This window comes from Oncorhynchus keta, unplaced genomic scaffold, assembly GCF_023373465.1.
Source record: "Oncorhynchus keta strain PuntledgeMale-10-30-2019 unplaced genomic scaffold, Oket_V2 Un_contig_6459_pilon_pilon, whole genome shotgun sequence".
NCBI lineage: Eukaryota > Metazoa > Chordata > Actinopteri > Salmoniformes > Salmonidae > Oncorhynchus > Oncorhynchus keta.
This window is the reverse complement of record NW_026288877.1, coordinates 38,772-63,545: the sequence shown is the minus strand read 5'-3', so window position 1 is coordinate 63,545 and position 24,774 is coordinate 38,772. Positions and strand designations below refer to the sequence as shown.

Genomic DNA, 24,774 nt, shown 5'->3' with positions numbered 1-24,774 from the left:
CTCTTGTCCTGATGTGTGTTTTGTCCTATATGTTCATGGTAGGCTGTCATTGTAAATAGGAATTTGTTCTTAACTGACATGCCTAGTTAAATAAAATAAATAAATGAAAATAGCAGTGGTGGAAAAAGTACCCAATTGTCATACTTGAGTAAAACTAAAGATACCTTAATAGAAAAGTACTTAAGTAAAAGTGAGTCACCCAGTAAAATACTACTTGAGTAAAAGTCTAAAAATATTTGGTTTAAAATACACTTAGGTATCAAAAGTATAAGTATAAATAATTTCAAATTCTTCATATAAAGTAAACGAGACAGCATAGACGACCTCTGACCCCAAGCAAATCAAATTCCACAAAGAAACGGTTAATTCACCACAAAATCAACATTTTGACAATCTCAATCTCTGGATTTAAAAAACCCCATTGAAAAGCTGTGGTTTGTATTGAAGAGGGAAGTCCATAAGGGAAGATGAAGGATATCAAGGATCTGGAAAGATTCTGTATGGAGGAATGTTCTAAGATCTCATCCCAATGTGTTGGTTCTCCAATCTCATAAAACATTTCAGAAAAAGTCTCTGTGTCATTATCCTTACAAGCGGAGCGTGCTGAACTATTGAAAACGGGTGCCAATAATTTGGACCCAACTTTTAAATTATTTTTTATTTTTTAATGATTATTAATTATTACCTCTCTGAGCATTCGTATTAGTATAAAATATACAGTTGAGGTCGGAGGTTTGCATGCACATTGGCCATATGCATTTGAACTCAGTTTTTCACAGTTCCTGACGTTTGGCCCGACTGCAGATTCCCTGTCTTGGGTCGGTTGGAATCAACACTTTGTTTTGGCAATGTGACATGTCAGAATTATAGGCTTTTGGTTTGATTTGATCGGCTTTTGTTGCTTTCATCGCATTCCCAGTGGGTTAGAGGTTTACATGCGCTCAGTTGGTATTTGGTAGCATTGCCTTTGATTTGTTTGGCTTGGGTCAAGCGTTTTGGGTGTCCTTTCACAGGCTTCCCACGGTGGGTTGAGTTTTGGGCCATTCCTCCTGGCAGAGCTGGTGTAGCTGAGTCAGGTTTGTGGGCCTGTTTCCTCGCACACACTTTTTCAGTTCTGCCCACAAATTATATAGATAGATGTACTCTATAGATAGATGTACTCTATAGATAGATGTAAACTACTCTATAGATAGATGTAAACTACTCTATAGATAGATGTAAACTACTCTATAGATAGATGTAAACTACTCTATAGATAGATGTAAACTATAGATAGATGTAAACTACTCTATAGATAGATGTAAACTACTCTATAGATAGATGTAAACTATAGATAGATGTAAACTATAGATAGATGTAAACTACTCTATAGATAGATGTAAACTATAGATAGATGTAAACTACTCTATAGATAGATGTAAACTATAGATAGATGTAAACTATAGATAGATGTAAACTACTCTATAGATAGATGTAAACTACTCTATAGATAGATGTAAACTATAGATAGATGTAAACTATAGATAGATGTAAACTACTCTATAGATAGATGTAAACTACTCTATAGATAGATGTAAACTACTCTATAGATAGATGTAAACTATAGATAGATGTAAACTACTCTATAGATAGATTTAAACTACTCTATAGATAGATGTAAACTATATATAGATGTAAACTATAGATAGATGTAAACTATAGATAGATGTAAACTATATATAGATGTAAACTACTCTATAGATAGATGTAAACTACTCTATAGATAGATGTAAACTATAGATTGATGTAAACTACTCTATAGATAGATGTAAACTATAGATAGATGTAAACTACTCTATAGATAGATGTAAACTACTCTATAGATAGATGTAAACTATAGATAGATGTACTCTATAGATAGATCTAACTAGATGTTAACTATAGATAGATGTAAACTATAGATAGATGTAACTAGATGTTAACTATAGATAGATGCAAACTATAGATAGATGTAACTAGATGTTAACTATAGATAGATGTAACTGGATGTTAACTATAGATATATGTAACTAGATGTTAACTATAGATAGATGTTAACTATAGATAATGTCACTAGATGTAAACTATAGATAGATGTAACTAGATGTTAACTATAGATAGATGTAACTAGATGTTAACTATAGATAGATGTAACTAGATGTTAACTATAGATAGATGTAACTAGATGTAAACTATAGATAGATGTAACTAGATGTTAACTATAGATAGATGTAACTAGATGTTAACTATAGATAGATGTACTCTATAGATAGATGTAAACTATAGATAGATGTACTCTATAGATAGATGTAACTAGATGTTAACTATAGATAGATGTACTCTATAGATAGATGTAACTAGATGTAAACTATAGATATATGTACTCTATAGATAGATGTACTCTATAGATAGATGTAAACTATAGATAGATGTACTCTATAGATAGATGTAACTAGATATTAACTATAGATAGATGTACTCTATAGATAGATGTAAACTATAGATAGATGTACTCTATAGATAGATGTAACTAGATGTTAACTATAGATATATGTACTCTATAGATAGATGTAACTAGATGTAAACTATAGATATATGTACTTTATAGATAGATGTAAACTCTGTTTCAGCCAGAGATAAATAAGGTCCTGTCTCTTTACAGAGATAGAGATTTCCTTATTGTTTTGCTAATCGTATTCCTTCATTCACAGCACCGTTAGGATAACCAACGTCTGTCTGCGTCCATAATGGCACACTATTCACTAGACACACTCAAACACACTACTTTTGACCATAAAATATGCGTTTTAATGACAAGCATAGCTGTGATAAATCGTGATCGGATAGTGATTGGATCATCTCGATGGGATAATGACAACCACATGTTGGCACCAGGTATAAACAGAGCTAGAGATACACTTCTAGGGTCCATCCTTAGATTATATGTGATATGCATTGTCAATCTTCAAACTCCATTCTACTGTGCTCATCCATGCATATTGTGGTTATGAAGATGCTATGGGAGGACCCCAAAAGGTCTTGTTCTCCATCTAATTATGAAAGCTATTGTATCATTTGAGAAGAACCCAGCTGACCGAAAAGGTTCATTTTAGAAGGTTTTAATTAATCCAACTCACAATCCCACAAACATTGCATGTTTAAATTAAAATAAATAAAGAAAGAAAAACAACATATAACACACATTTTAAAGACACTGTTTTGTACAGTAAACTATATTATCTGTAAAATCCCAATGTTCAGATTCAAATGAACAGTCCTTTAGAATCTTCCTTTAGAATCTTCACATAACGTCTTCGACCTGTTACAGAGAGAATGCACTACGTATGACTTTTACATTAACAACGGTTTAAATGACAAATAAGCAACAATAACTTATCCTTTTACATCATAAGAAGAACCCACATCATAATAAACACAACATATTTTTTTTTTGGGGGGGACATTTACAAAATCCATCAATACACAATTACAATTACATCCATTGATTCTCACAGATGCTGTGGAGAACCTTGTTTGAAATAGTTAGAAAATACCAATTGCTTTGCAGGATTGTTTTCTGTATATGTACATGATGTCTTTTAGAATTGTGCATTGGGCTGTGTGATTGTGTACACACATTGATATCTCCATACAGGTCATGTGATAACACAAAATAAATACAGAAATGATGCTCAATTCATGTTTGTCACTGTGACTCAAAACATGAGAAATGTTGAATTTCAATATATACAGTAGCTTCAATATGAAACAGTATTCCATTTCTGAGAGCTAGCTGGATTACCTGCTTAGCATGTGGAGCCAAGCCATCTCTGACCCAGCTGACTGTAAATCTGGAGGCAAATGACTGACTGCTTTCTCCTCTTTTAGACTGATTCCACAGGGATCCTAATACCTGTTTCTTTATGTTCCCCATGAAACTGCCGTCTCATTTATCAGACAGCTCTATCTATCCATTCATGCTATTCTGTATTCTGAGAGGCCTATTTCACAGCCTGATGCCTCCTCATCTCATCTTCCTCAGCCTCATACCTCCTCTTCTCATCTTCCTCAGCCACATACCTCCTCTTCTCATCCTCCTCAGCCTCATACTGTACCTCCTCATCTCATCTTCCTCAGCCACATACCTCCTCATCTCATCCTCCTCAGCCTCATACCTCCTCTTCTCATCTTCCTCAGCCACATACCTCCTCTTCTCATCCTCCTCAGCCTCATACTGTACCTCCTCATCTCATCTTCCTCAGCCTCATACCTCCTCATCTCATTCCTCAGCCTCATACTGTCCTCATCTCATCTTCCTCAGCCTCATACCTCCTCATCTCATCTCATTTCCATCTCATCCTCCTCAGCCTCATACTGTACCTCCTCATCTCATCTTCCTCAGCCTCATCTCATCTTCCTCAGCCTCATACCTCCTCATCTCATCCTCCTCAGCCTCATACTTCTCAGCTCTCATTCCTCAGCCTCTACCTCCTCATCTCATCTTCCTCAGCCTCATACCTCCTCATCTCAGCCTCATACCTCCAACTCACTTACAGTCATCAACTCATCTTCCTCAGCCTCATACCCTCAGCCTCATACCTCCCATCTCATGTTCCTCAGCCTCATACCTCCTCATCTCATCTTCCTCAGCCTCAGCCTCATCATCTTCCTCAGCCTCATACCTCCTCATCTCATATTCTCATCTTCCTCAGCCTCATGTTCCTCTCTTCCTCATCTCATCTTCTCAGCCTCAGCCTCCTCATTCTTCCTCAGCCTCATACCTCCTCTTCTCATCTTCCTCAGCCACATACCTCCTCTTCTCATCCTCCTCAGCCTCATACTGTACCTCCTCATCTCATCTTCCTCAGCCTCATACCTCCTCATCTCATCTTCCTCAGCCTCATACCTCCTCATCTCATCTTCCTCAGCCTCATACCTCCTCATCTCATCTTCCTCAGCCTCATACCTCCTCATCTCATCTTCCTCAGCCTCATACCTCCTCAACTCATCTTCCTCAGCCTCATACCTCCTCATCTCATCTTCCTCAGCCTCATACCTCCTCATCTCATCTTCCTCAGCCTCATACCTCCTCATCTCATCTTCCTCAGCCTCATACCTCCTCATCTCATCTCATCCTCAGCCTCATACCTCCTCATCTCATCCTCCTCAGCCTCATACCTCCTCATCTCATTTCCTCAGCCTCATACCTCATCTCATCTCCTCAGCCTCATACCCCTCAACTCATCTTCCTCAGCCTCATACCTCCTCATCTCATCTCTCAGCCTCATACCTCCTCAACTCATCTTCCTCAGCCTCATACCTCCTCATCTCATCTTCCTCAGCCTCATACCTCCTCATCTCATGTTCCTCAGCCTCATACCTCCTCATCTCGTTCCTCAGCCTCATACCTCCTCAACTCATCTTCCTCAGCCTCATACCTCCTCATCTCATCTTCCTCAGCCTCATGCGGTTCTCTTTATCTCTCTTCTTTAACCCATTGATGAATTGGTTGAAGAAGTGCTCTTGGTCTTTCTTCTTCAGCACTTGCTTGAAGCGCTGGTCACGGCCGTACTTAACAGAAAAGTCTTTGAAAGTTGACCTGGAAATAGAGAAAAGAAGAAATCATCCTAGAGAGAGATGGGGGGAAATGTTTGATATGTTTGAGAGGAGGAGAGGAGAAATGAGAGAGAGGGGGGAGAGGAGGAGAGAGAGAGAGAGAGGGAGAGAGAGAGAGAGAGAGGGGGAGAGAGAGAGAAGAGAGAGAGAGAAAGAGAGGAGAGAGAGAGGAGGGAGGAGGAGAGAGAGAGAGAGAGAGAGAGAGAGAGAGAGAGAGAGGGGGGGCTTTTATATGTCCTTAGAGAGAGAGAGAGAGAGAGAGAGAGAGAGAGAGAGAGAGAGAGAGAGAGAGAGAGAGAGAGAGAGAGAGAGAGAGAGAGAGAGAGAGAGAGAGAGAGAGAGAGAGAGAGAGAGAGAGAGAGGTCTTCACTATTATTCCACAATGTTGAAAATAGTACAAATAAAGAAAAACCAACGAGTAGGTTGAGTCCAAACTTTTAGTATGAAGCTATTTTGTATGAAGCTATTATGAAGCTTAGTTGAATAGTTAAGTCCCCTACTGTACGTGTAATTCTATTACACAGTTAGCTTCAGGTTTTACCTGGATGTGATTTTCGACTCCTCTAGAAGTTTTCTATACTGGTCTTTTGCTTGCAGCAGTTTTCTCTGTTTCTCCTTGTGTTCTTCCTTCATCCTCACTTTGACAAACTGCTCAAACACCTGGAGATGAGGAACACAGTCATGATTGGCAACAAGAAAAAATGACTTTGAAGATCATTTTCAAGACAAAGACGACGGCTGTTTCCTAATCCTCTTTACTGTCGACTTAACTCCTCTCACGTTCACTGACAGGATCAATCAAATCAAATCAAATCGTTATTGGTCGCATACACATGTTTTTCAGATGTTATTGCGGGTGCAGCGAAATGCTTGTGTTTCTAGCTCCCAACATTGCAGTAATATCTAATAATTCACAACAATACACAGACATATAAAAGTAAAATAATGGAATTAAGAAATATATAAATATTAGTATGTCAGAGTCCGGAGTATATATATATATATGTGCAGTATATGTAATGGGATGTATAGACATTAGGGAGAGTATGTGGATATAACATGAGTATATCTGAAGAATACTTGGAAAGGATACTATATGTACAGCAATATTTGAATAGGATGGACTTGACTAGAATACAGTATATACATATTAAATGGGTAAAACAGTATGTAAACATTATTAAAGTGACCAGTGTTCCATGTCTATGTACATAGGGCAATGTGGCAGGTAGCCTAGTGGTTAGAGCATTGGACTAATAACCAAAAGGTTGCAAGATCAAATCCCCGAGCTGACAAGCTAAACATCTGTGATTCTGCCCCTGAACAAACCCACTGTTCCTAGGCCGTCATTATAGATAAGAACGTGTTCTTAACCGACTTGCCTAGTTAAATGAAGGTAAAAGGCAACATGTCAAAAAACCTCAACAGTTCATCCCAAAGGTTATTTGTGGAGTTTTACTAACATAATGCTTTCACCAAGGACAGTAATGAGATAATGGGAGCAAACCCATTAGGGGTCTGCTAAACTGACCGTATTCCTAATCCTATCCATAAATTAACACTTGAAAGTCGGATCGGATTTGCCTAAGTAGATGTTATCAAAACACCTATATCTCCCTGCATGTTTAGAGACCAAACAACTGCAGATTAGGAGCAGAGTGGTATGTGTCTGTGTCCTCAACTTGCAAATGGCCAACATAAACGTTTGCTGTCACTCAGTTAGGATGAATATCAGCGGGTCATCTTTTTTTCCCTACCCATGGCCCGCTTGCTATATATTATGCACATTTATAGCTTGTTAGATATTATGCACATTGATAGCTTGCTATATATTATGCACATTGATAGCTTGCTATATATTATGCACATTGATAGCTTGCTATAGATTATGCACATTGATAGCTTGTTAGATATTATGCACATTGATAGCTTGTTAGATATTATGCACATTGATAGCTTGCTGTATATTATGCACATTGATAGCGTGTTAGATATTATGCACATTGATAGCTTGTTAGATATTATGCACATTGATAGCTTGCTATATATTATGCACATTGATAGCTTGCTATATATTATGCACATTGATAGCTTGCTATATATTATGCACATTGATAGCTTGCTATATATTATGCACATTGATAGCATGCTATATATTATGCACATTGATAGCATGTTATATATTATGCACATTGATAGCATTCTATATATTATGCACATTGATAGCATTCTATATATTATGCACATTGATAGCTTGCTATATATTATGCACATTGATAGCTTGCTATATATTATGCACATTGATAGCTTGCTATATATTATGCACATTGATAGCTTGCTATATATTATGCACATTGATAGCATTGCTATATATTATGCACATTGATAGCATTGCTATATATTATGCACATTGATAGCTTGCTATATATTATGCACATTGATAGCATGCTATATATTATGCACATTGATAGCATGCTATATATTATGCACATTGATAGCATTCTATATATTATGCACATTGATAGCATTCTATATATTATGCACATTGATAGTTTGCTATATATTATGCACATTGATAGCATGCAGTATATTATGCACATTGATAACTTGCTATATATTATGCACATTGATAGCATGCTATATATTATGCACATTGATAGCATGCTATATATTATGCACATTGATAGCATTCTATATATTATGCACATTGATAGCATTCTATATATTATGCACATTGATAGCTTGCTAGCTAGCAAATGTCCTCGCCATTGTGATTTATCACAGTAGCAGACAAACAGGAGGCAGCAGCAATCTAAAACGATTAGACCCAAACATGGGAGGAAGAGAAGTGATTGGCTGAAATTATGAAGCGAAGCAGTAGGCAGAGAAACACAGCTTCCCTCTATCCAATAAGAACGGCAGGATCAACGTACATTCCACCCTCCTTCTCTTTACAGACAAGCAAACTAGCCAATTGACTTATTTAGGCCACATAGGACCTTGCACTTGATTGAAGGATGCACACTACCATCCCACTTTATTTTTTTTTTTGGGGGTCGTGGATAATTACAAAAAATACTTGGATCATAATCGTATCAGGAAACTTGCCCCTTAGTTGTTCATATTGTCTTACTTCGAGGCACACCCCTAATGTCCATGCTGTCTTGTACTTTAAAGGTTAATTTGGATTGATAATTTCTGAGTCAACCTCATTCACAATCTGTCAATCATGACCAATTAATCAATCATTAGTAATTATTTAATCATAGCATATGATTAACTATTGATGAAAAAAATAAACCAATCATGACCAATTAACCAATCATGACCAATTAATGCTCTACAACATCCGCATCATGACCAAAGCGGCGCAGGTCCTAACCAATTATCTCCCGATTACTGCAACTCGCTGTTGGCTGGGCTCCCTGCCTGTGCCATTAATAAATCAATCGCCGCATGACCAATTAACCAATTGATGACCAACCATGATAAATCAATCATGACCAATTAACCAATTATGACCAACTCTGATAAATCAATCAAAACTGACCAATTAACCAATCAATCATGACCAACCGATGGAATAAATCAATCATGACCAATTAACCAATTATGACCAACCGATAAATCAATCATGACCAATTAACCAATTATGACCAACCGATAAATCAATCATGACCAATTAACCAATTATGACCAACCAATAAATCAATCATGACCAATTAACCAATTATGACCAACCGATAAATCAATCATGACCAATTAAAGGAGGACAACCGATAAATCAATCATGACCAATTAAAGGAGGACAACCAGCAGAGTTCACCTGTTTCCTCTCCTCTGCAGAGTTTAGCAGAAGATACCGTGGATCAAACACGATCTTGTGCAGTTCTTTCTCCCATGTGGAAAACGCTGAAACCTGAAGAGAAGAGAAAACATATTTAAGAAAACATTCAGTACATTCAACCTGTTAAATGATGTAGGTCTTTCCATCATTCATCCAACCTGTTAAATGATGTAGGTCTTTCCATCATTCATCCAACCTGTTAAATGATGTAGGTCTTTCCATCATTCATCCAACCTGTTAAATGATGTAGGTCTTTCCATCATTCATCCAACCTGTTAAATGATGTAGGTCTTTCCATCATTCATCCAACCTGTTAAATGATGTAGGTCTTTCCATCATTCATCCAACCTGTTAAATGATGATGTAGGTCTTTCCATCATTCATCCAACCTGTTAAATGATGTAGGTCTTTCCATCATTCATCCAACCTGTTAAATGATGTAGGTCTTTCCATCATTCATCCAACCTGTTAAATGATGTAGGTCTTTCCATCATTCATCCAACCTGTTAAATGATTAAATCATTCATCCAACCTGTTAAATGATGTCTTTCCATCATTCATCCAACCTGTTAAATGATGTAGGTCTTTCCATCATTCATCCAACCTGTTAAATGATGTAGGTCTTTCCATCATTCATCCAACCTGTTAAATGATGTAGGTCTTTCCATCATTCATCCAACCTGTTAAATGATGTAGGTCTTTCCATCATTCATCCAACCTGTTAAATGATGTAGGTCTTTCCATCATTCATCCAACCTGTTAAATGATGTAGGTCTTTCCATCATTCATCAACCTGTTAAATGATGTAGGTCTTTCCATCATTCATCCAACCTGTTAAATGATGTATGTGATGTAGGTCTTTCCATCATTCATCCAACCTGTTAAATGATGTAGGTCTTTCCATCATTCATCCAACCTGTTAAATGATGTAGGTCTTTCCATCATTCATCCAACCTGTTAAATGATGTAGGTCTTTCCATCATTCATCCAACCTGTTAAATGATGTAGGTCTTTCCATCATTCATCCAACCTGTTAAATGATGTAGGTCTTTCCATCATTCATCCAACCTGTTAAATGATGTAGGTCTTTCCATCATTCATCCAACCTGTTAAATGATGTAGGTCTTTCCATCATTCATCCAACCTGTTAAATGATGTAGGTCTTTCCATCATTCTTTCCATCATTCATCCACCTGTTAAATGATGTAGGTCTTTCCATCATTCATCCAACCTGTTAAATGATGTAGGTCTTTCCATCATTCATCCAACCTGTTAAATGATGTAGGTCTTTCCATCATTCATCCATTCACCTGTTAAATGATGTAGGTCTTTCCATCATTCATCCAACCTGTTAAATGATGTGTAGGTCTTTCCATCATTCATCCAACCTGTTAAATGATGTAGGTCTTTCCATCATTCATCCAACCTGTTAAATGATGTTAAATGATGTCTTTCCATCATTCATCCAACCTGTTAAATGATGTAGGTCTTTCCATCATTCATCCAACCTGTTAAATGATGTAGGTCTTTCCATCATTCATCCAACCTGTTAAATGATGTGTAGGTCTTTCCATCATTCATCCAACCTGTTAAATGATGTAGGTCTTTCCATCATTCATCCAACCTGTTAAATGATGTAGGTCTTTCCATCATTCATCCAACCTGTTAAATGATGTAGGTCTTTCCATCATTCATCCAACCTGTTAAATGATGTAGGTCTTTCCATCATTCATCCAACCTGTTAAATGATGTAGGTCTTTCCATCATTCATCCAACCTGTTAAATGATGTAGGTCTTTCCATCATTCATCCAACCTGTTAAATGATGTAGGTCTTTCCATCATTCATCCAACCTGTTAAATGATGTAGGTCTTTCCATCATTCAACCTGTTAAATGATGTAGGTCTTTCCATCATTCATCTGTTAAATGATGTAGGTCTTTCCATCATTCATCCAACCTGTTAAATGATGTAGGTCTTTCCATCATTCATCCAACCTGTTAAATGATGTAGGTCTTTCCATCATTCATCCAACCTGTTAAATGATGTAGGTCTTTCCATCATTCATCCAACCTGTTAAATGATGTAGGTCTTTCCATCATTCATCCAACCTGTTAAATGATGTAGGTCTTTCCATCATTCATCCAACCTGTTAAATGATGTAGGTCTTTCCATCATTCATCCAACCTGTTAAATGATGTAGGTCTTTCCATCATTCATCCAACCTGTTAAATGATGTAGGTCTTTCCATCATTCATCCATCCAACCTGTTAAATGATGTAGGTCTTTCCATCATTCATCCAACCTGTTAAATGATGTAGGTCTTTCCATCATTCATCCAACCTGTTAAATGATGTAGGTCTTTCCATCATTCATCCATCATTCATCCAACCTGTTAAATGATGTAGGTCTTTCCATCATTCATCCAACCTGTTAAATGATGTAGGTCTTTCCATCATTCATCCAACCTGTTAAATGATGTAGGTCTTTCATTCATTCATCCAGGTCTTTCCATCATTCATCTTTCATCATTCATCCAACCTGTTAAATGATGTAGGTCTTTCCATCATTAAATGATGTAGGTCTTTCCATCATTCATCCAACCTGTTAAATGATGTAGGTCTTTCCATCATTCATCCAACCTGTTAAATGATGTAGGTCTTTCCATCATTCATCCAACCTGTTAAATGATGTAGGTCTTTCCATCATTCATCCAACCTGTTAAATGATGTAGGTCCATTCATCCAACCTGTTAAATGATGTAGGTCTTTCCATCATTCATCCAACCCATGTTAAATGATTAAATGATGTAGGTCTTTCCATCATTCATCCAACCTGTTAAATGATGTAGGTCTTTCCATCATTCATCCAACCTGTTAAATGATGTAGGTCTTTCCATCATTCATCCAACCTGTTAAATGATGTAGGGGTCTTTCATCATTCATCCAACCTGTTAAATGATGTAGGTCTTTCCATCATTCATCCAACCTGTTAAATGATGTAGGTCTTTCCATCATTCATCCAACCTGTTAAATGATGTAGGTCTTTCCAACCTCATTCACCCAACCCATCATGTTAAATGATGTAGGTCTTTCCATCATTCATCCAACCTGTTAAATGATGTAGGTCTTTCCATCATTCATCCAACCTGTTAAATGATGTAGGTCTTTCCATCATTCATCCAACCTGTTAAATGATGTAGGTCTTTCCATCATTCATCCAACCTGTTAAATGATGTAGGTCTTTCCATCATTCATCCAACCTGTTAAATGATGTAGGTCTTTCCATCATTCACCCAACCTGTTAAATGATGTAGGTCTTTCCATCATTCATCCAACCTGTTAAATGATGTAGGTCTTTCCATCATTCATCCAACCTGTTAAATGATGTAGGTCTTTCCATCCAACCTTTAAATGATGTAGGTCTTTCCATCATTCATCCAACCTGTTAAATGATGTAGGTCTTTCCATCATTCATCCAACCTGTTAAATGATGTAGGTCTTTCCATCATTCATCCAACCTTCATCATTCATCCAACCTGTTAAATGATGTAGGTCTTTCCATCATTCATCCAACCTGTTAAATGATGTAGGTCTTTCCATCATTCATCCAACCTGTTAAATGATGTAGGTCTTTCCATCATTCATCCAACCTGTTAAATGATGTAGGTCTTTCCATCATTCACCCAACCTGTTAAATGATCATTCATCCAACCTGTAGGTCTTTCCATCATTCATCCAACCTGTTAAATGATGTAAATGATGTAGGTCTTTCCATCATTCATCCAACCTGTTAAATGATGTAGGTCTTTCCATCATTCATCCAACCTGTTAAATGATGTAGGTCTTTCCATCATTCATCCAACCTGTTAAATGATGTAGGTCTTTCCATCATTCATCCAACCTGTTAAATGATGTAGGTCTTTCCATCATTCATCCAACCTAAATGATGTAGGTCTTTCCATCATTCATCCAACCTGTTAAATGATGTAGGTCTTTCCATCATTCATCCAACCTGTTAAATGATGTAGGTCTTTCCATCATTCACCCAACCTGTTAAATGATGTAGGTCTTTCCATCATTCATCCAACCTGTTAAATGATGTAGGTCTTTCCATCATTCATCCAACCTGTTAAATGATGTAGGTCTTTCCATCATTCATCCAACCTGTTAAATGATGTAGGTCTTTCCATCATTCATCCAACCTGTTAAATGATGTAGGTCTTTCCATCATTCATCCAACCTGTTAAATGATGTAGGTCTTTCCATCATTCATCCAACCTGTTAAATGATGTAGGTCTTTCCATCATTCATCCAACCTGTTAAATGATGTAGGTCTTTCATTCATCCAACCTTCATGATGTAGGTCCCATCATTCACTGTTAAATGATGTAGGTCTTTCCATCATTCATCCAACCTGTTAAATGATGTAGGTCTTTCCATCATTCATCCAACCTGTTAAATGATGTAGGTCTTTCCATCATTCATCCAACCTGTTAACCTCATTCATCCAACCTGTTAAATGATGTAGGTCTTTCCATCATTCATCCAACCTGTTAAATGATGTAGGTCTTTCCATCATTCATCCAACCTGTTAAATGATGTAGGTCTTTCCATCATTCACCCAACCTGTTAAATGATGTAGGTCTTTCCATCATTCATCCAACCTGTTAAATGATGTAGGTCTTTCCATCATTCATCCAACCTGTTAAATGATGTAGGTCTTTCCATCATTCATCCAACCTGTTAAATGATGTAGGTCTTTCCATCATTCAAACCTGTTAAATGATGTAGGTCTTTCCATCATTCATTCATCATTCAACCTGTTAAATGATGTAGGTCTTTCCATCATTCATCCAACCTGTTAAATGATGTAGGTCTTTCCATCATTCATCCAACCTGTTAAATGATGTAGGTCTTTCCATCATTCATCCAACCTGTTAAATGATGTAGGTCTTTCCATCATTCATTCAACAACCCATCATTCATCCAACCTGTTAAATGATGTAGGTCTTTCCATCATTCATCCAACCTGTTAAATGATGTAGGTCTTTCCATCATTCATCCAACCTGTTAAATGATGTAGGTCTTTCCATCATTCATCCAACCTGTTAAATGATGTAGGTCTTTCCATCATTCATCCAACCTGTTAAATGATGTAGGTCTTTCCATCATTCATCCAACCTGTTAAATGATGTAGGTCTTTCCATCATTCACCCAACCTGTTAAATGATGTAGGTCTTTCCATCATTCATCCAACCTGTTAAATGATGTAGGTCTTTCCATCATTCACCCAACCTGTTAAATGATGTAGGTCTTTCCATCATTCATCCAACCTGTTACATCATTCATCCAACCTGTTAAATGATGTAGGTCTTTCCATCATTCATCCAACCTGTTAAATGATGTAGGTCTTTCCATCATTCATCCAACCTGTTAAATGATGTAGGTCTTTCCATCATTCATCCAACCTGTTAAATGATGTAGGTCTTTCCATCATTCATCCAACCTGTTACTTTCCATGTTAAATGATAGGTCTTTCCATCATTCATCCAACCTGTTAAATGATGTAGGTCTTTCCATCATTCATCCAACCTGTTACATGATGTAGGTCTTTCCATCATTCATCCCATCATTCATCTGTTAAATGATGTAGGTCTTTCCATCATTCATCCAACCTGTTAAATGTAGGTCTTTCCATCATTCATCCAACCTGTTAAATGATGTAGGTCTTTCCATTCATCCAACCTGTTAAATGATGTAGGTCTTTCCATCATTCATCCAACCTGTTACATGATGTAGGTCTTTCCATCATTCATCCAACCTGTTAAATGATGTAGGTCTTTCCATCATTCACCCAACCTGTTAAATGATGTAGGTCTTTCCATCATTCATCCAACCTGTTAAATGATGTAGGTCTTTCCATCATTCATCCAACCTGTTAAATGATGTAGGTTCCATCATTCCAACCTCTTTCCATCATTCATCCAACCTGTTAAATGATGTAGGTCTTTCCATCATTCATCCAACCTGTTAAATGATGTAGGTCTTTCCATCATTCATCCAACCTGTTAAATGATGTAGGTCTTTCCATCATTCATCCAACCTGTTAAATGATGTAGGTCTTTCATTCATCAACCTGTTAAATGATGTAGGTCTTTCCATCATTCATCCAACCTGTTAAATGATGTAGGTCTTTCCATCATTCATCCAACCTGTTAAATGATGTAGGTCTTTCCATCATTCATTCAACCTGTTACATGATGTAGGTCTTTCCATCATTCATCCAACCTGTTAAATGATGTAGGTCTTTCCATCATTCATCCAACCTGTTAAATGATGTAGGTCTTTCCATCATTCATCCAACCTGTTAAATGATGTAGGTCTTTCCATCATTCATCCAACCTGTTAAATGATGTAGGTCTTTCCATCATTCATCCAACCTGTTAAATGATGTAGGTCTTTCCATCATTCATCCAACCTGTTAAATCATGTAGGTCTTTCCATCATTCATCCAACCTGTTAAATGATGTAGGTCTTTCCATCATTCATCCAACCTGTTAAATGATGTAGGTCTTTCCATCATTCATCAACCTGTTAAATGATGTAGGTCTTTCCATCATTCACCCAACCTGTTAAATGATGAAGGTCTTTCCATCATTCATTGTTAAATGATGTAGGTCTTTCCATCATTCATCCAACCTGTTAAATGATGTAGGTCTTTCCATCATTCACCCAACCTGTTAATGATGTAGGTCTTTCCATCATTCATCCAACCTTTAAATGATGTAGGTCTTTCCATCATTCATCCAACCTGTTAAATGATGTAGGTCTTTCCATCATTCATCCAACCTGTTAAATGATGTAGGTCTTTCCATCATTCATCCAACCTGTTAAATGATGTAGGTCCCATCATTCATCCAACCTGTTAAATGATGTAGGTCTTTTCATCATTCATCCAACCTGTTAAATGATGTAGGTCTTTCCATCATTCATCCAACCTGTTAAATGATGTAGGTCTTTCCATCATTCATCCAACCTGTTAAATGATGTAGGTCTTTCCATCCAACCTTTAAATGATGTAGGGTCATCATTCATCCAACCTGTTAAATGATGTAGGTCTTTCCATCATTCATCCAACCTGTTAAATGATGTAGGTCTTTCCATCATTCATCCAACCTGTTAAATGATGTAGGTCTTTCCATCATTCATCCAACCTGTTAAATGATGTAGGTCTTTCCATCATTCATCCAACCTGTTAAATGATGTAGGTCTTTCCATCATTCATCCAACCTGTTAAATGATGTAGGTCTTTCCATCATTCATCCAACCTGTTACATGATGTAGGTCTTTCCATCATTCATCCAACCTGTTAAATGATGTAGGTCTTTCCATCATTCATCCAACCTGTTAAATGATGTAGGTCTTTCCATCATTCATCCAACCTGTTAAATGATGTAGGTCTTTCCATCATTCATCCAACCTGTTAAATGATGTAGGTCTTTCCATCATTCATCCAACCTGTTAAATGATGTAGGTCTTTCCATCATTCATCCAACCTGTTAAATGATGTAGGTCTTTCCATCCTGTTAAATGATGTAGGTCTTTCCATCATTCATCCAACCTTTACATGATGTAGGTCTTTCCATCATTCACCCAACCTGTTAAATGATGTAGGTCTTTCCATCATTCACCCAACCTGTTAAATGATGTAGGTCTTTCCATCATTCATCCAACCTGTTAAATGATGTAGGTCTTTCCATCATTCATCCAACCTGTTAAATGATGTAGGTCTTTCCATCATTCATCCAACCTGTTAAATGATGTAGGTCTTTCCATCATTCATCCAACCTGTTACATGATGTCCATCATTCATCCAACCTGTTAAATGATGTAGGTCTTTCCATCATTCATCCAACCTGTTAAATGATGTAGGTCCTCATTCATCCAACCTGTTAAATGATGTAGGTCTTTCCATCATTCATCCAACCTGTTAAATGATGTAGGTCTTTCCATCATTCACCCAACCTGTTAAATGATGTAGGTCTTTCCATCATTCATCCAACCTGTTAAATGATGTAGGTCTTTCCATCATTCATCCAACCTGTTAAATGATGTAGGTCTTTCCATCATTCATCCAACCTGTTAAATGATGTAGGTCTTTCCATCATTCATCCAACCTGTTAAATGATGTAGGTCTTTCCATCATTCATCCAACCTGTTAAATGATGTAGGTCTTTCCATCATTCATCCAACCTGTTAAATGATGTAGGTCTTTCCATCATTCACCCAACCTGTTAAATGATGTAGGTCTTTCCATCATTCATCCAACCTGTTACATGATGTAGGTCTTTCCATCATTCACCCAACCTGTTAAATGATGTAGGTCTTTCCATCATTCATCCAACCTGTTAAATGATGTAGGTCTTTCCATCATTCATCCAACCTGTTAAATGATGTAGGTCTTTCCATCATTCATCCAACCTGTTAAATGATGTAGGTCTTTCCATCATTCATCCAACCTGTTAAATGATGTAGGTCTTTCCATCATTCATCCAACCTGTTAAATGATGTAGGTCTTTCCATCATTCATCCAACCTGTTAAATGATGTAGGTCTTTCCATCATTCATCCAACCTGTTAAATGATGTAGGTCTTTCCATCATTCATCCAACCTGTTAAATGATGTAGGTCTTTCCATCATTCATCCAACCTGTTAAATGTTAAATGATGTAGGTCTTTCCATCATTCATCCAACCTGTTAAATGATGTAGGTCTTTCCATTCATCCAACCTGTTAAATGATGTAGGTCTTTCCATCATTCATCCAACCTGTTAAATGATGTAGGTCTTTCCATCATTCATCCAACCTGTTAAATGATGTAGGTCTTTCCATCATTCACCCAACCTGTTAAATGATGTAGGTCTTTCCATCATTCATCCAACCTGTTAAATGATGTAGGTCTTTCCATCATTCATCCAACCTGTTAAATGATGTAGGTCTTTCCATCATTCATCCAACCTGTTAAATGATGTAGGTCTTTCCATCATTCATCCAACCTGTTAAATGATGTAGGTCTTTCCATCATTCATCCCAACCTGTTAAATGATGTAGGTCTTTCCATCATTCATCCAACCTGTTAAATGATGTAGGTCTTTCAACCAACCTGTTAAATGATGTAGGTCTTTCCATCATTCATCCCAACCTGTTAAATGATGTAGGTCTTTCCATCATTCTTTCCATCATTCAACCTGTTAAATGATGTAGGTCTTTCCATCATTCATCCAACCTTTCCATCATTCATCAACCTGTTAAATGATGTAGGTCTTTCCATCATTCATCCAACCTGTTAAATGATGTAGGTCTTTCCATCATTCATCCAACCTGTTAAATGATGTAGGTCTTTCCATCATTCATCCAACCTGTTAAATGATGTAGATCATTCATCAACCTGTTAAATGATGTAGGTCCCATCATTCATCCAACCTGTTAAATGATGTAGGTCTTTCCATCATTCATCCAACCTGTAAATGATGTAGGTCTTTCCATCATTCATCCAACCTGTTAAATGATGTAGGTCTTTCCATCATTCATCCAACCTGTTAAATGATGTAGGTCTTTCCATCATTCATCCAACCTGTTAAATGATGTAGGTCTTTCCATCATTCATCCAACCTGTTAAATGATGTAGGTCTTTCCATCATTCATCCAACCTGTTAAATGATGTAGGTCTTTCCATCATTCATCCAACCTGTTAAATGATGTAGGTCTTTCCATCATTCATCCAACCTGTTAAATGATGTAGGTCTTTCCATCATTCATCCAACCTGTTAAATGATGTAGGTCTTTCCATCATTCATCCAACCTGTTAAATGATGTAGGTCTTTCCATCATTCATCCAACCTGTTAAATGATGATCATTCATCCAACCTGTTAAATGATGTAGGTCTTCATTCATCCAACCTCATTCATCATTCAAACCTGTTAAATGATGTAGGTCTTTCCATCATTCACCCAACCTGTTAAATGATGTAGGTCTTTCCATCATTCATCCAACCTGTTAAATGATGTAGGTCTTTCCATCATTCATCCAACCTGTTAAATGATGTAGGTCTTTCCATCATTCATCCAACCTGTTAAATGATGTAGGTCTTTCCATCATTCATCCAACCTGTTAAATGATGTAGGTCTTTCCATCATTCATCCAACCTGTTAAATGATGTAGGTCTTTCCATCATTCATCCAACCTGTTAAATGATGTAGGTCTTTCCATCATTCACCCAACCTGTTAAATGATGTAGGTCTTTCCATCATTCATCCAACCTGTTAAATGATGTATTTCCATCATTCATCCAACCTGTTAAATGATGTAGGTCTTTCCATCATTCATCCCAACCTGTTAAATGATGTAGGTCTTTCCATCATTCATCCAACCTGTTAAATGATGTAGGTCTTTCCATCATTCATCCAACCTGTTAAATGATGTAGGTCTTTCCATCATTCATCCAACCTGTTAAATGATGTAGGTCTTTCCATCATTCATCCAACCTGTTAAATGATGTAGGTCAACCTGTTAAATGATGTAGGTCTTTCCATCATTCATCCAACCTGTTAAATGATGTAGGTCTTTCCATCATTCATCCAACCTGTTAAATGATGTAGGTCTTTCCATCATTCATCCAACCTGTTAAATGATGTAGGTCTTTCCATCATTCATCCAACCTGTTAAATGATGTAGGTCATTCATCCAACCTCTTTCCATCATTCATCCAACCTGTTAAATGATGTAGGTCTTTCCATCATTCATCCAACCTGTTAAATGATGTAGGTCTTTCCATCATTCATCCAACCTGTTAAATGATGTAGGTCTTTCCATCATTCATCCAACCTGTTAAATGATGTAGGTCTTTCCATCATTCATCCAACCTGTTAACCTCATTCACCCAACCTTAAATGATGTAGGTCTTTCCATCATTCATCCAACCTGTTAAATGATGTAGGTCTTTCCATCATTCATCCAACCTGTTAAATGATGTAGGTCTTTCCATCATTCATCCAACCTGTTAAATGATGTAGGTCTTTCCATCATTCATCCAACCTGTTAAATGATGTAGGTCTTTCCATCATTCATCCAACCTGTTAAATGATGTAGGTCTTTCCATCATTCATCCAACCTGTTAAATGATGTAGGTCTTTCCATCATTCATCCAACCTGTTAAATGATGTAGGTCTTTCCATCATTCATCCAACCTGTTAAATGATGTAGATGTCTTTCCATCATTCATCCAACCTGTTAAATGATGTAGGTCTTTCCATCATTCATCCAACCTGTTAAATGATGTAGGTCTTTCCATCATTCATCCAACCTGTTAAATGATGTAGGTCTTTCCATCATTCATCCAACCTGTTAAATGATGTAGGTCTTTCCATCATTCATCCAACCTGTTAAATGATGTAGGTCTTTCCATCATTCATCCAACCTGTTAAATGATGTAGGTCTTTCCATCATTCATCCAACCTGTTAAATGATGTAGGTCTTTCCATCATTCATCCAACCTGTTAAATGATGTAGGTCTTTCCATCATTCATCCAACCTGTTAAATGATGTAGGTCTTTCCATCATTCATCCAACCTGTTAAATGATGTAGGTCTTTCCATCATTCATCCCAACCTGTTAAATGATGTAGGTCTTTCCAACCTGTTAAATGATGTAGGTCTTTCCATCATTCATCCAACCTGTTAAATGATGTTCAGGTATTTCCATCATTCATCCAACCTGTTAAATGATGTAGGTCTTTCCATCATTCATCCAACCTGTTAAATGATGTAGGTCTTTCCATCATTCATCCAACCTGTTAAATGATGTAGGTCTTTCCATCATTCATCCAACCTGTTAAATGATGTAGGTCTTTCCATCATTCATCCAACCTGTTAAATGATGTAGGTCTTTCCATCATTCATCCAACCTGTTAAATGATGTAGGTCTTTCCATCATTCATCCAACCTGTTAAATGATGTAGGTCTTTCCATCATTCATCAACCTGTTAAATGATGTAGGTCTTTCCATCATTTAGTTTTTCCATTTTGCTGCCTTTGCAGTTACAGGTCCCTGTGTTCCTTGATGATTAGTTGCAATACAGGGATTTGAGTCCCCATATTGCCACTTTGAAAAGTATGGTTTAAATTCCTTCCTCATGGAAAACTGTTAGACTCTAGGTCCGTCTCTGTGGCTGCATTTAGACAGGCAGCCCAAATCTTGCCTTTTTTTTCTTTCACCAATTGATCTTTTGACCAATCAGATCACGTCCGAAAAACATCTGACGTGATACGGTCAAAAGACCAATTTAGTGGAAAATATATATCAGAATTGGGCTGCCTGTCTAAACGCAGCCGAAAAGTGCATTAGATTTTTGTATTCCATTCAATATGCCTTTACCCCTCTTTCAAGGAGCATGTCCCTGAAGTGTGTGATGCGGAGCCCTAAGGGTAGAACAGTCCGATGGGGGGGAGAGTCACATGTCTCTGCGCCAGCCCTCTCTCTCAGGTCCTCATTACCATCCGCAGGTTCCTCCCGTCTGAGGAGGACAGAAACATACAAGCAGTTCTAGGATGTATCTCAAATGGAAACCCTATTCCCCGAGACAGTGATCTCCTCTTGACCAGGGCCCAAAAGGCTTGGGTCAAAACTAGGCTACTGTACTGTACAAATACCACTTACAAAAAAATACTTCAAAAGGAGATTAGTATTCTGTAGAGAAGTATCATTGTAATGGTAAACTATGAGTATGGTTAAGATGGGGGGGAAAAAAACTCACTTGTTCCTCTTGGTTTTTGAATAATGTTCATCTTCATCATCAGCATCATCGTCATCGGCAGACGGAGAGTTAGAACCGTCCTCTGCTGAGAGAACGGACACACAGACAGAAGCGTAGCACACATCCTTTTTTCGAGTGGAGTCCAACAGACGCAGAGTGTAACAAACATCCCTTTTCAATGGACTCCGTCTTCATATAATTGGTCATTAAAAACCACTGTGAGAGCATTACTGCTCTCCGTCTTATCAGCCATAAGTCAATGTTCAGTTCATCGGGGGTTGTCCACATATTTACCAAAGTTAATTTGCCAGACATGCTTTGTTGGAACAGTGAGGTTCAGGTATAAGGTCATCGATACATAATCAGCTGGTAACTGCAATAATGCAAAATCAATAAAGACAACCCGACCTCTGGGAAATCTAGTCCGGGGAGATATCATCGCTGACAAGATCCAATGTAATCCAATATTTACAGAGCCAGCCACACACAGGACTTCCACATGAGCTATTCTAGTAGAACACAAAAGAGATGGGGTGCATCCCAAATGGGACCCTAATACCTATATAGTGCACTTCTTTGGACCGGGGACCATAGGGAACAGGGTGCCATTGGACCAGGCCCATGGGGAATAGCATGTCATTGGACCAGGGCCATAGGGAATAGCATGTCATTGGACCAGGGCCCATAGGGAATAGTGTGTCATTGGACCAGGGCCCATAGGGAATAGTGTGTCATTGGACCAGGGCCCATAGGGAATAGGGTGTCATTGGACCAGGGCCCATAGGGAATAGTGTGTCATTGGACCAGGGCCCATAGGGAATAGTGTGTCATTGGACCAGGGCCCATAGGGAATAGTGTGTCATTGGACCAGGGCCCATAGGGAATAGTGTGTCATTGGACCAGGGCCCATAGGGAATAGTGTGTCATTGGACCAGGGCCCATAGGGAATAGTGTGTCATTGGACCAGGGCCCATAGGGAATAGTGTGTCATTGGACCAGGGCCCATAGGGAATAGTGTGTCATTGGACCAGGGCCCATAGGGAACAGGGTGTCATTGGACCAGGGCCCATAGGGAATAGGGTGTCATTGGACCAGGGCCCATAGGGAATAGGGTGCCATTGGACCAGGGCCCATAGGGAATAGTGTGTCATTGGACCAGGGCCCATAGGGAATAGTGTGTCATTGGACCAGGGCCCATAGGGAATAGTGTGTCATTGGACCAGGGCCCATAGGGAATAGTGTGTCATTGGACCAGGGCCCATAGGGAATAGTGTGTCATTGGACCAGGGCCCATAGGGAATAGTGTGTCATTGGACCAGGGCCCATAGGGAATAGGGTGTCATTGGACCAGGGCCCATAGGGAATAGTGTGTCATTGGACCAGGGCCCATAGGGAATAGGGTGCCATTGGACCAGGGCCCATAGGGAATAGGGTGCCATTGGACCAGGGCCCATAGGGAATAGGGTGCCATTGGACCAGGGCCCATAGGGAATAGTGTGTCATTGGACCAGGGCCCATAGGGAACAGGGTGCCATTTAAAATGCAACCATGAGATGGTTTGACATCCTAAAGGTTCCACGTTCCATTCGTGATCATCTCCTTCAATGAACAGAGACATCACGATCCTCTGGTAGTCTGGGATCGACAGGCAATGGAACTGACACACTGTATATAGGATCTAGTATATCAGCCCATTTTATTGGCCTCCGTATTAATTAACAGATCACTAAAAAACATGTTTATTAACATCATTAGAAAAATAGCGGACTGATAATGAGCTTCTCGGTTCCATCGAAAGCCACGGCCTGGTAAATACCCGATTTAACATGAAGAAGAGTCCTAACGAGGCCCAACTAAACGGCGGGATGAAGACAAGCCAACGGGGAAGAATTACCACAAACTTACTGGACAAAGAATCATTTTTGCGTTTATGTGGAGGATTTTCTATAATCCTGTTGAGATCCTCTCCACGGTGCTTCAGATCTACTGGCTGATCCCAAACAGAGAGCTGTATCGTTGGGTTGAAGAAAAATACTCTGTCGTCCCCGTCCACACCACACACCTGAGGAGAAACGATCATAATAATGTAAGGATGAGAGTTGAATTAGTCATGCCTGTCCGGTTCCCTACTGGTGTGTGTCAACGCAAGATAGCTGAGATGGTGTTTGCCTGTCAAGAATAAACGTGTGTTTTGTAGACTAGAGAGCCAGTATGATGCCTCTGTCAGGTCTTTAACTTTCTTTTAAAGTTGATGCTCCACTGTCTGAACCCTTCAAACGTCACTCTGCAATAATAATAATAACATTCTAAACACACATCTGGGGAGAGCAGTGTTCTATGACATGATAAACAACAGTATGACAGGACATGATCTGGGGAGAAGAAGGGCAGAACCAGAAGTGTTCTATGACATGATAAACAACAGTATGACAGGACATTATCTGGGGAGAAGAAGGGCAGAACCAGAAGTGTTCTATGACAT

The 24,774-nt window shown here is 38.3% G+C and overlaps 2 protein-coding genes and 1 long non-coding RNA gene across 3 annotated transcripts; all 3 read right to left on the bottom strand.

The window, feature by feature from the left end:
* Nucleotides 1–3,121: 3,121 nt before the first annotated feature.
* Nucleotides 3,122–24,372, bottom strand: LOC118381389 (transcription elongation regulator 1-like protein). The gene is made up of 7 exons (XM_052511196.1): nucleotides 24,198–24,372; nucleotides 22,293–22,377; nucleotides 21,914–22,052; nucleotides 9,461–9,553; nucleotides 6,176–6,294; nucleotides 5,457–5,617; nucleotides 3,122–3,337 (listed from the first exon to the last, which is right to left on the bottom strand). The coding sequence occupies exons 1-6, from the start codon at nucleotides 24,370–24,372 to the stop codon at nucleotides 5,461–5,463; spliced, it is 768 nt and encodes a 255-aa protein (XP_052367156.1). The 3' UTR covers nucleotides 3,122–3,337; nucleotides 5,457–5,460.
* Nucleotides 3,521–5,142, bottom strand: LOC127925897 (trichohyalin-like). Its single transcript, XM_052511197.1, has 2 exons — nucleotides 4,782–5,142; nucleotides 3,521–4,251 (listed from the first exon to the last, which is right to left on the bottom strand). The coding sequence occupies exons 1-2, from the start codon at nucleotides 5,140–5,142 to the stop codon at nucleotides 4,043–4,045; spliced, it is 570 nt and encodes a 189-aa protein (XP_052367157.1). The 3' UTR covers nucleotides 3,521–4,042.
* On the bottom strand, nucleotides 13,046–19,808 carry LOC127925895 (uncharacterized). The gene is made up of 3 exons (XR_008122747.1): nucleotides 19,535–19,808; nucleotides 17,507–17,810; nucleotides 13,046–13,169 (listed from the first exon to the last, which is right to left on the bottom strand). It is a non-coding gene; the product is annotated as an uncharacterized LOC127925895 (long non-coding RNA).
* Nucleotides 24,373–24,774: the final 402 nt, after the last annotated feature.

Coding starts and splice junctions, on each gene's coding strand:
- LOC127925897 (XM_052511197.1), bottom strand. CDS start 5,142: ATGAGGAGGTATGAGGCTGAGGAAGATGAGATGAGGAGGTATGAGGCT. Junction 4,252..4,781: donor AGGTATGAGGCTGAGGAAGA/ATGAGGAGGCTG, acceptor AGGAGGTACAGT/ATGAGGCTGAGGAGGATGAG.
- LOC118381389 (XM_052511196.1), bottom strand. CDS start 24,372: ATGATCGTTTCTCCTCAGGTGTGTGGTGTGGACGGGGACGACAGAGTA. Junction 22,053..22,292: donor TCAAAAACCAAGAGGAACAA/GTGAGTTTTTTT, acceptor TGTCCTCCTCAG/ACGGGAGGAACCTGCGGATG. Junction 6,295..9,460: donor CTGCAGAGGAGAGGAAACAG/GTGAACTCTGCT, acceptor CCTCATCTCCAG/GTGTTTGAGCAGTTTGTCAA.